Source organism: Lithobates pipiens, unplaced genomic scaffold, assembly GCF_037356315.1.
Source record: "Lithobates pipiens isolate NorthernLeopardFrog02 unplaced genomic scaffold, aLitPip1_a1.2 Scaffold_25, whole genome shotgun sequence".
Classification (NCBI taxonomy): Eukaryota; Metazoa; Chordata; class Amphibia; order Anura; family Ranidae; genus Lithobates; species Lithobates pipiens.
Window position 1 is genome coordinate 184,134,058 of NW_027507787.1, and position 12,431 is coordinate 184,146,488.

General features: G+C 38.7%; 1 protein-coding gene across 7 annotated transcripts in view; it reads left to right on the forward strand.

Moving 5' to 3' along the window:
• SH3PXD2A (SH3 and PX domains 2A) overlaps positions 1-9,238 on the forward strand; it is a 472,602-nt gene extending 463,364 nt beyond the window's left edge. For all 7 annotated transcript variants that reach the window (XM_077455261.1, XM_077455259.1, XM_077455260.1 and 4 more), the window contains one exon: positions 4,627-9,238. In XM_077455261.1, coding sequence (XP_077311387.1) covers positions 4,627-6,531 — 1,905 coding nt within the window. In that variant the 3' untranslated portion in view covers positions 6,532-9,238. The remainder of the gene's footprint in view (positions 1-4,626) is intronic.
• Positions 9,239-12,431: the final 3,193 nt, after the last annotated feature.

The window sequence follows — 12,431 nt, forward strand, 5'->3', positions numbered from 1 at the left end:
TTCATTGGTATCTGCTTCTCTGTTTATATTAATTATATAGAAAGCTTTTATATGTAATATTGCTTGAAAAAAAAAATATTGCTTGCCTAAAAAAAGGGGCTGAAAATCTCGGCTTATACTCGAGTATATACGGTACTTGAATAATTGGTTTGTATGGCATGCCTCCTCAGGGAAATTGGATATGTAAAGTACATTTATGCGATGGGTCATCTACATTTCATTCCTGTACCCTCGATTCCATTATCTAAAATCTCACACTCCAAACTCTCTTCTTCCTTTATTCCTCCTATCTTCTAATTTTCTCTTTAGCTTCTTTTAGTTACTAATTTTTTCTACTAATCTTCTATCAAAGAAGGTTTAATGTTTTTCTATACATGTTCAGGTTAAGATGCGGTATGTTATATGCGGCACATTCTTCACATTTAGTGATATGATTAAAGTGATGGAGACTTCTGCAATGTGAAATACACATGTATTGTGTTTGCTAGGTACTCAGTTTACAAAATGTCCTTTTGTATGATGTAATTCAACGCATTTCAGCCTGGATTGGGCATGTACATGTTCACTTTCTTTTTCGTATATTCTCAATAAAAATCATTTGACTAAAGTGTATGTGAACCCTTACCATGAAAGGCAAACCTTTTGTATTGATATATATTGTATTGTATTGTATTCCAACCAAGCCACTTCCATCTAAAATAAATCCCTGTCCTCCACAATGGACAAGCTCGCTCCCCTCACTACATGCAAAATCAGGCCTCGACCCCTACAACCCTGGCAAACAGATGACACCAGAATTTTCAAAAAAACGTAGCCACGCTCTTGAGCGTCTGTGGCACAAGACTAAGTCTCTCAAAGATTTCAACCGATATAAATCTGCCCTCCAAAAATACTATTCTTTCCTTCACACTGTCAAGCAGACCTATTTTACAACTGTTATTAACACCTTCTCATCCAGTCCCTGTAAACTATTCTCTACCTTCAACTCTACTTCATCCTCCACCCACTGACTCACTCACTGCCCAGGAGATTGTTAATCATTTCAAAAACAAGATTGATACAATCCGTGATGAAATTACCACTCTACAGTTATCTCCCCCAGTTAAAGTGGTTGTATGGTCAATTTTTTAACTTTTACCTACAGGAAAGCCTATAATAAGGCTTACCTGTGGGTAAAAAAAATATCTCCTAAACCTGTACGGTTTAGGAGATATTCCCCTCGGTATGCGCCTCTGACTGCAGCGGCGCATGCGCACAAGGGGGTTCTCGCCGTGAAAATCCGGCAGCGCTCATCCGGCCGGACTGAAATCTCCTGCGCGCATGCGCGGGAGTGACGATATCGCTGTGAGTGGCCGGAGCCGCGATACCCGGAAGAGACGCCGAGGGAGCATGTCAGCTCCCTCGGCGTGGATCGGGCCAGATGTCAGGGCCTCGTTCTAAGGTAAGTATTTCATAATGAGCTAGTATGCAGTGCATACTAGCTCATTATGCCTTTTGCTTTGCAGGTTTAAAAAAAAAAAATTTGCGGGTTTACTACCGCTTTAAGGCCCCATGTCATCAAGTACAATTGAAACTCCCTTTATTCAAACCTGCTACTACAGATGAAGTTGCTAAACTCCTTTCTAACGCACACCTAACCACCCTCTCAAATACTACAGTCGCCCTCTGCCTCTATCCTACATTCTCTAACCCACATCTTCAATCTCTCCTTCAACTCTGGCATATTCCCCAATGCTCTAAAAAATGCATTGGTCACCCCCATACTTAAAAAGTCATCCTTGGACCCTACCAATCTTAACAATCTATGTCCTATCCCCTTGTTCCCCTTTTCCTCTAAACTCCTTGAATGTCTGGTTAACAACCAACTGAGTGACCACCTCATTAAGAATAACTATCTTGATCCCCTTCAATCTGGATTTCACCCTCAACACTCCACAGAAACTGCTCTTTTAAAACTCACAAATTACCTACTAACTGCAAAAAACAACGAATGCTATTCTGTACTCCTACTTCTGGACCTTTCAGCTGCCTTTGACACGGTTGACCACCCCTTCCTCCTTAAAAAACGTAACACCCTAGGTATCTGTGACTGTGCTCTTCAGTGGCTCTCATCCTACCTATCCCAACGCACCTTCAGTGTCACTCACAATTCTACTTCCTCCTCTCCTCTTCCCTTCTCCATCGGGGTCCCCCAAGGTTCTGTTCTTGGACCTTTTATTTTCGAATCTACACCTCTTCCCTAGGTCAGTTAAAAGTCTCTCACTGTTTTCAATATAATTTCTACACTGACGACACCCAAAACTCTCTATCCACCCCTGAACTCACTCCATCAGTCTCCTCACGCATCACTAATTTACTAACAGACATATCTGTCTTTATGTCACACTACTTCCTCAACTTAACTTTTCCAAAACTGAGCTTATAATATTTCCTCCCCCACGTGCCTCTTCCCCTGACTATCTGTCAATGGCAATGGCACAACCATCCACCCATCCCCACATGTCGGCATGCTAGGTGTTATCCTGGACTCTGAACTCTCCTTTTGGCCTCACATCTAATCACTTTCCAAACCTTGCCGCCTCAACCTCGGCAACATCTCTAAACTACGTCCCTTTCTGACCAATGAAGCCACAAAGCTCCTGATTTACTCCCTGGTTATCGCTCTCCTTGACTACTGCAACTCCCTCCTCATTGGCTTACCTTTAAATAGACTATCCCCCCTTCAGTCCATCATGAATACTGCTGCCAGACTCATCCACCTTACAAAACGCTCAGTGCCTGCTACCCCTCCCTGCCAATTCCTCCATTGGCTGCCACTCGCCCAACAAATTAAATTCAAAATACTAACAATAAGTTACAAAGCCATCCACAACTCTGCCCCCAGCTACATCACTAGCCTAGTCTCAAAATACCAACCTAATTGCCCTCTTCATTCCTCGCAAGACCTCCTGCTCTCTAGCTCCCTCATCACCTCCTCCCATATCTGCCTCCAGGACTTCTCCCGAGCCCTGCCCATCCTCTGGAATTCCGTACTCCAATCTGTCAGACTGTCTCCAAATGTATCCACTTTTAGGCGATCCCTGAATAAGCCTATCCTGCCTCCATCTAACAAATGCACTTCTATTTTCTCCATCAGCTCATCCCTCCCAGCTATTACGCTTTTGGATAACTTGACCCTCCCTCCTAGATTGTAAGCTCTAATAAGCAGGGCTCTCTGATTCCCCCTGTATTGAATTATATTGTAACTGTATTTTCTGCCCTAATGTTGTAAAGCGCTGCACAAACTGTTGGCTCTATATAAATCCTGTATAATAACGATAATAATAATATATAAAACAAAAACTCATATCATTTTTATTTTTTATTTTTAAAGAGGAAGTAAACCCTGATGGGTTTACTTCCTCTTTGATTCCCTGCAAAGGTAAAGCATAATGGACTACTATGCATCGCATAGTAGTCCATTATGTGTCACTTACCTGACACAGGAACCAGCGAATCACCACTGTTCCCTGTAGTCCGGAGCCTCGATCTTCTTGGGGGGTCTCGCTGCTCCGGTGCTGTCATTTGTCGGAGCCGCGATAACATCACTCCTGCGCATGCGCACGGGAGCCGCCACTCGCAGCATATCGCCGCTAACTGCGGCGCGCTCAGTGGGCCTGCGCGCCGCTGTCTACGGCGCATGCGCCTTAGACAGCGGTGCATGTCTTTCGGCAAATATCTCCTAAACCGTGTAGGTTTAGGAGATATTTCTTGGACCTACAGGTAAACCTTAATCTTTGCTTACCTGTAGGTCAAAGTGGTTTGTAAGGGTTTACAACCACTTTAAGTGATTACAGTCTCTGTTCTCAGCTGCCTAAGGAGCTTGGAGAGGTGGGGATAGAGAAACAGTAATACAGTGATCTTACTTGTCAATGGCTGTAGAGGGGAGTATATTAGCACAAGTCTTGGCCATTGGAGGACTGGTAGGCTGTTCTTCCACACAACAAGTAAACTGACCACCCTGAGATGGATGTGCTTTCATGCTTAGTGTAGTCAGTTTGAAATAAGAGAGCATAGGGACTCGCAGGAACACCAAGTATTTCACACAAAGGAAGCAATACAAAGAGAATAAGATATTTTAACACAAGTGCATGGTACAACAGACACAAATCAGGAATATGACATGTTGGGATAACATTCTTTAATCATTTTTTCTTTTTTTAATTCTTTATTTCTTTGCAGGAATACATAACATGAATTATTAGTAATGCTGACATAAAACTGCTTATAGAGTCCACTTTCAGACCAAAACTTATTCTTTTAGAAAGCAAAATAATGTATTCCTGACCATTTTATAGACCAACACATAACATTATCGGTTCGCCACAGCAACCCTCCGCTTCAGAGCCCCATAAGGGGCTTATAGAACCAAGAGGAAAAAACTAGAAAAAAAAGGGGGCGGGAGGGGGGTACGTCGCCCCGGCCCACCGGAGTATGATTTAATAATTTTTTCACGGAGGAACCACATAAAATACTTAAGCCATTTATTGCAATTTAAACTTGCCTTTGAATGATATGGTCAAAAGACACAATTTAGGAAACTATCATCAAATAATGTAAGTGACTGATATTTTCTTGCTTTTTTAGGTCATTGATAAGAATTCTGGTGGATGGTGGTATGTCCAGATTGGTGAAAAAGAAGGATGGGCACCCTCCTCCTATATCGACAAAAGAAAGAAACCAAATCTAAACCGAAGGACTAGCACTTTGACAAGACCAAAAGTTCCACCACCTGCTCCACCAACAAAACCAAAAAATACAGATGAAGTTTCAGCCACTAGTATTGGCTGCACCATTGAGACTAAGGACTCTCCTTCAAAACAAATATATGAGGAACCAGAATATGATGTTCCAGCTATCAATTTTGACATAGAGTCTGATGTGATCGATTCAATTTCTCAAACACATTTAGAAGATGAAATTGTTGAAAGTATGTTTCAGCCTTCAAAGCTTTCTCCTGTTTCTTCACTTCAGAGACCAAAGTTTAAAGTTGGGGAATCCAGTGAAGATGTGACTGAGGAAGAAACTATTTATGAAAATGATGGATTCCGCCCTTATGTGGATGACTCTGCAATGAATAAAGAATCAAGTGGAGATTCTGATTCACAGAGAAGCTCCATGTTGATTCACAAAAGTTCGCCTACTGCAACAACTTCAAGACCACCACTTCTAAAATATAAAGCAGAAAGAAATGCCCAACAAGAAATGGGAAAAAATGTAACCTTCTCCACAAATGAAGAGAAAAAACCCAGGTCTGTTTCAGATGCTAGTATACGTTCGGTGCAAAAGGTTGCAATCAAAAAAGATGCTGAGCAAAAACCTGCAATTTTACCATCAACCAAAGCCAAACCATCTGTTAGACCAAAACCCTTCTTAAATAAGACCGATTCCCAAAGCCAGGAAAAAATGGACATTAGCACATTGCGAAGGCAACTGAGACCAACAGGACAACTGAAAAGTGGGCTTAAAGGTTCAAAAAGTGAAGAATCTGAAAGTCCACCAAAAAGTGTATTTGACATCATTGAAAGCCCACCAAGGAGAAGTTCCGTAGACATTACTCCTACTTCCACCACCTCTTTTATATGCCTAGATAACAAAGAAAAACTTGAAGATAACAATGATAAAAAATTCTATACAGCGACAAGCACCTATCAGAAAGTCATGGACTCTGAAATTAGCTTTCCTGTGGGGGCAAAATTGGAAGTCCTGGAGAAACAAGATAGTGGGTGGTGGTATGTAAGATTCAAAGATTCAGAAGGCTGGGCACCATCTCATTTCCTAGAACAACATGACTGCTCTGTGCCTGAGCCTGAATCTACAAAATATAGAAAAAATGAAAATAAATCCAACAGTCTGGAAAAGATAGAAAAACGAGTTCAAGCACTAAATACTATTAACCAGACCAAGACAGCAACACCTCCAGTTCCTTCCAGACCACCAGGTGGATTTTCTAAAACTACAGTTCCAGTAAGCAATGTTGTAAAGTTAAGAAATGGAGTAAAACAAGTTGCTGTAAGACCTCAGTCAGTGTTTGTTTCCCCACCACCTAAGGAAAACAATATTTCTTGCCATTTGCGTAGGAATGAATCACTTTCAGCTACTGATCATTTGAGGTCTGTTAGGAGAAACTCCTCTTTTAACACTGTTCGTAGCCAAGCCAATGAGTCAAAATTAAAGCAGGCTGATAAATCTGAAGCTGATACATCACAGCCAGAACAATCAGTCAGATCTCCACAAAGAAATGGAATCCCAGTGTCAACAGTCCGACCAAAGCCTATTGAGAAATCTCAGTTTATTCACAATAACCTTAAAGATATGTATATCTCCATTGCTGATTATGAAGGAGATGATGAAACAGTTGGCTTTCAAGAAGGCATTTCCATGGAAGTTTTGGAGAAGAACCCAAATGGCTGGTGGTACTGCCATATCCTTGACGGTGTAAAACCATTTAAAGGATGGGTGCCTTCAAATTATTTAGAGAAAAAGAACTGATGGTCCTTTGTATGAAATTTTTTATTTAACACTAAAAACTTTCTTGGAATATTTTCATAATTTAAAAATGAGACTGAGCATTTGTATATGTGGAAAGCCAGCTATATGGTCTCTGCATTGGTAATTAAGAAGAAACCATATTTTTATATGAAACATGCAGAAAAGAGCCTTTGGGGCATTCCTTGTTAAAAAAAAAAAAACACAGGGTATTACATCTGATTTCAAAGCATTTGAAATAGAATGTCTGTTTGTGTGCCTTCCCAATGATGTTATTTGGAACCTGTAAAAAATGCCACAGAACTAGCCAAGGTTTGTGGTCAATTCCCTCTACAGGCCCAGTGTGCAGAATATCTTGATTGCAAGTCCCTTGGATAAAGTGCTCTCTGCCAAGCAAGAACATAATGACACTAGGTAGTGTCTGAAAATATTTTTTTTAACTTAAACAATGATTGCAATATATCAAAATTAAATGTTTGTATTTGGTCTTGACTGCATATGCAACACTTTTTATTTTATTTTATTTCATTTTTTTGATAATTATATATTTTTCTGAGTGGCCTAAAGTATAAATTCACTTGAAATACAGTTGATCCGTGTTTAGGTGCTTAGCTTTCCTTTTTTTTTTTTTTCTATTTTTTTTTATTTGTTTCTCCCATTGTTAAATGTGAAACAAGGCACCTGCTCTTTTCAACATGAGTATAATAATGTACCTGTCTATACTTTACAGAGGCAGTCATTTTGTAGGCTGAACCAATATTTTGAGATAAATCCTTTTATATGTTACATTTTATTACTACAGTGACATGTCCCACACCATGGTGATGTTACTATTTCAGGATGAATTGATTGGCTGAATGTTTTCAGCTTTTAAAATGCCTTCCTGCATTGGTGACAGGTACAGTTTTTAAAGGACCACTAAATCTAAAAAGTCACATATGTAATAACAAAATCTTTTATATTTACAAAAATTATGAAATCTGAAAAAACTTCATAAAAAAACACAACAACCTTTGTGTAGTTGACTCTAGAATCAAATGATAGGCAGCCTCTTTTAGCTGCCCCTTGCCAAAAGGGGATAATAAAAAATTAAGAAACTTTAAAGATTTCAAATTTCAATCTCTTAACTGACGGTTACCTCAGTAGAATACAACTTCCAACTGCTGCTCATACAGAGCAGTAGACGACACTGTCACATAATCCTGTCTCTGTTGAGGTTGTTGTTACTTTTAAATACATGTTCATAAATGTTCTTAGTAGTTCTTTTACATAGAATACCATTTTTATAGGTTTAGTGATCCCTTAAATCTGTTGTACTGTGTTATTACAGTATGCACTACAACACAATGATAAAATATTTGTATTGAAAGAACCCAAGTATCCTCATGCTTGGCTTAAATTCAAGCTCTGCAGACATTGTAATTTGTATATACTGATTTCTTAGTTATTTTTAAATACTTTTGATGATCAGGAACACATAAAAATGTGTTAAAAAATAGAACAATGCAAAAATATTTTTGGGAGATGTGTGGAGGGTTTGTGAGTAAGAGGTGGGATACCCTTTTATAATATGAGAGTGTACCCCTTTTACTATGTAAGCCATTCCACAACAATAGGACACTCCTAGTAAACGGATTCTGTTTGGTATTTGAATTGTTTAATGCAAATGGTGGGGAAGGAGAAACAGTTTTTTTTTTTTTTTACAGCCAGATAGACTATTTATTATACATCTCTAAAACTATATACCATTCATGTAGACAGCTAGGCTTTCTATTGTGTTTATTTAAAGTGTGCACTTGAAAAAAGAGATTAATAATTCAACATCATAAATAGCACTTGTTCATTATAATATGTTATCATATGTATGTGTACATTGGCCTCATTAGGTTGGTTAACAACTTTTAGCTTATTTGTTTTTATTTTTTGCAACTAAAAGCAAAAAGTAGATAAGCAACTTGAGTCTGTGAACGATTAAACAGTACGCCAAACAATGTATATATTTTTAAAACATTATCTGTTTGAGAAAAAAAAGATTTTAGCTATGCATAAAACATTATTGACAAATTATTATAAGTTGAACCAGGATTCCTAGAACAGATGGGGTAAGTTTATGGACTTGCTACCTAAGAAATAAACTTGGCAATCTATAAAAGTTAACCAGCCTAAAGTAGGCACATAGAGCCTAGGTGCCTGCACATACTTGGTTTTATTTTCATGTGTGCCCAAGGAGTACTTGAATCCAGAGCACTGATTATATAAATCTTGACTTTCTGCTCTCTTGCACACCTTCCTGTTACCTCCACTGCAATGTCAATCTCACGGTTGGTTACAGGGACTCAGAGCATTGCATTGAGGGTTGCGGGGTGTGATGATTGTAGCAGGATGGCATGGAGCGGAATGCTGAAGTTATCTCTAGGCAGTGCCCATGGATAATAGACGGTACATGTCATTTGTTAGTGCCTGATTTTCACAAGTTAGGTCTTCATTCGTTTAAAAAAGTGTCCGCTTCCACTAAACCCAAAAACATTTTCATATATGGTTTCAGTGCTGTAGAAATAATGTAAGCCTGTGACAAATTTAACAGATGGATTTGAGGGGATTTAGGTTTCCTTCTTTTCAAAGAAAACTGCCTAGTTGCTGGTTCAAGGAGAAGTGAAGCTTATCTTGTCTTTTGTTAAGAATTAAATAAAATGTTTTTTTTTGTTTTGTTTTTTAGAAGTTCTTTAGTTCTGCTGGACAGTATTACATAGATTAATACATAGATTATCTGCTTGAATGCAGTACTAATTATAGTCATTTTAGTTGTTAATATTATAACTATGATTATGTTTTATCAATAATGATAACGAAGTGGTTCATTATTTGTAACTGATGCACTTTAACTGTTTACGTAAAAGCAGTTTAAAACTAAGTGCATTAAAAAAAGCGCAGTCTATACAGTTGATGAGTTAACAAGTTTCATATCTTATGGAAAGGTTATTTATAGTTATTTAAAGATTGTGATGACTTTTTGGCCAATATAAAAAAAAAAGCTTTAAGATCTGGCAAATATTCCATACATTTCCAGTGAACTCAGGAGAAATCTGTAGCTTGGAATCCAGCAATTAATGTAGTTCTTGCCTTTTCTACCCTTAGAGATGTAAAATGTACTTGTATTTTAAATACAGCACAGTAAGCCATTTGTTAACCTTTTAGATTATAAACTTAATATTGTTGCTGTGGGCTGAGCATTTTAAATCACTGTTTTTGTTCTGAAATGCTGTATTATTCTATGCCTCATGCAACATGTTGGTAATGTGTCTAACTATTGAATTGGCTTTTGGAAATGTTATGAAACAAAGATGCCATTTTTTGTTCAGAATTTAAATAGAATTTCTCGAAACACCTCTGTGCCCCTATTTAAGTCTATAGACAAGTGCCATCTGCACATTAATAAATGCTTATAAATGTAATAAAGTAGATAATGCACAGAAGAAGAGAGAGATGCAAGGTTAAAATAAAAATAGTAATGTACACTAGCAGATCTGGGCCATAAAAATATACAATACACTCATACCACCTTTCTCCTCTGAAGTGTGATAAAGGGAAATATTTTACATTATATATTAAAGATTAGATACTAGCAGTACTTTTTATATAACTGTAAAACAAATGCATTATTACCTTAATTTGGTTAATGGTTTCCATCTGTGTTAAGACTTTTATATTTATACAAAATTATTTAAACATTTGGATAGGTGTTACATTTGCATGTATCTTAGTTAGATAATCTATGCTTTCTGACACTTTAAATGAAAATCAATCTGATGTATAGTCTTAAAACAGGGAACCAGTACCCCCCAAAATTTACATTTTATTTTGGGTAAAAAATATGTGGTTAAATCATCTACTGGCTTCTGTTTGGCACACACATAGCAAAAGCTGTTCCTAATGAGTCTTCAGTTCCACCAACCTGCTGCTGGTATTAGAAAAGCAAAATTACAGTTTGTATTTCTTTTGCAGCATAATATTTAAGACTCGCAGCTTCAGCAGAAAGATATATACCCCCACTGGGTGAGGCAGACCTGAAGCTAAGCTTGGAGATTTCACTATTAGTGCTTTCCAAAAATATAAGCGAATAAATAAGGTAGAAAACCAGTGTGTGTCCACGAATAAAGTATTAGTGAGTGCCAGTTGTATGTTCTGGCAAAGTTTTTAATACCATGCAAAGTTCCTTTGGGGGTAGCAACATATATCAAATTTTAAATTAGAACAAATACAGCGCTATGAGTATAAATACCTTTTCTGTAAAAAATAAAGTGCAGTGTGTTTTAAACGATACAATAAACAAAATAACAAATAAACAACATGTGTTCAACGTGCTTATATATGCAACTGTTCATACATAGAGGTTTTCACCATCCCTCCTCATCAACCTCACAATTGGTTAACTCTTCCTCATCCACATACAAGGATCAATAAAGTGTCTAAAGAAGAAAAGCGCTGTGTCCTTATTAGTGTAGTTGTTTAAAATGTGGAAAGCCACTGGTCCATCGACACCCACTGGCGAATCTTCCTTTTGTAAGTGACCTTTTTGTATACCACGTGATGTCACCACCCACCCAATGAGCTCATCTGGTGTCTAGATCCACTAGTTATAGGGTCTATATGCACTCCATATATGAACCGTTGCATATACAATATCTCACAAAATTGAGTACACGTCTTGTATTTTATTATATCTTTTCATGTGACAACACTGAAGAAATGACACTTTGCTACAATGTAAAGTAGTGAGTGCACAGCTTGTATAACAGTGTAAATTTGCTGTCCTTTCAAAATAACGCAACACACAGCCATTAATGTCCAAATCGGGCCCAATTAGCCATTTTCCCTCCCCGATGTCATGTGACTCATTAGTGTTACAAGGTCTCAGGTGCGAATGGGGAGCAGGAGTGTTAGATTTGGTGTTATCGCTCTCACTCTCTCATACTGGTCACTGGATGTTCAACATGGCACCTCATGGCAAAACTCTCTGAGCATCTGAAAAAAAGAATTGTTGCTCTACATAAAGTTGGCCTAGACTATAAGCAGATTGCCAAAACCCTGAAACTGAGCTGCAGCACGGTGGCCAAGACCATACAGCTGTTTAACAGGACAGGTTCCACTCAGAATAGACCTTGCCATGGTCGACCAAAGAAGTTGAGTGCACATGCTTAGCGTCAAATCCAGAGGTTGCCTTTGGGAAATAGACGTATGAGTACTGCCAGCATTTCTGCAGAGGTTGAAGGGGTGGGGAGTCAGCCTGTCAGTGCTCAGACCCTATGCCGTACACTGCATCAAATTGGTTTGAATGGCTGTCACCCCAGAAGGAAGACTCTTCTAAAGATGATGCACAAGAAAACCCTCAAACAGTTTGCTGAAGACTAAGGACATGGATTACTGGAACATGTCCTGTGGTCTGAGACCAAGATAAAAGTTTTTGGTTCAGATGGTGTCAAGCGTGTGTGGCGGCAACCAGGTGAGGAGTACAAAGAGAAGCATGTCTTGCCTACAGTCAAGCATAGTGGTGGGAGTGTCATAGTCTGAGGCTTCATGAGTGCTGCCGGCACTGGGGAGCTACAGTTCATTGAGGGAACCATGAATCCCAACATGTACTGTGACGCACTGAAGCAGAGCATGATCTCCTCCTTTTGAAGTCTGGGCTGCAGGGTAGTATTCCAACATAACACACCCAAACACCTTCAAGACGACCACTGCCTTGCTAAAGAAGCAGACAAAGGTGATGGACTAGCCAAGCAGGTCTCCAGACTTAAACCATATTAAGCATCTGTGGGGCATCCACAAATGGAAGGTGGAGGAGCACAAGGTCTCCAACATCCACCAGCTCCGTGATGTCGTTATGGAGGAGTGGAAGAGGACTA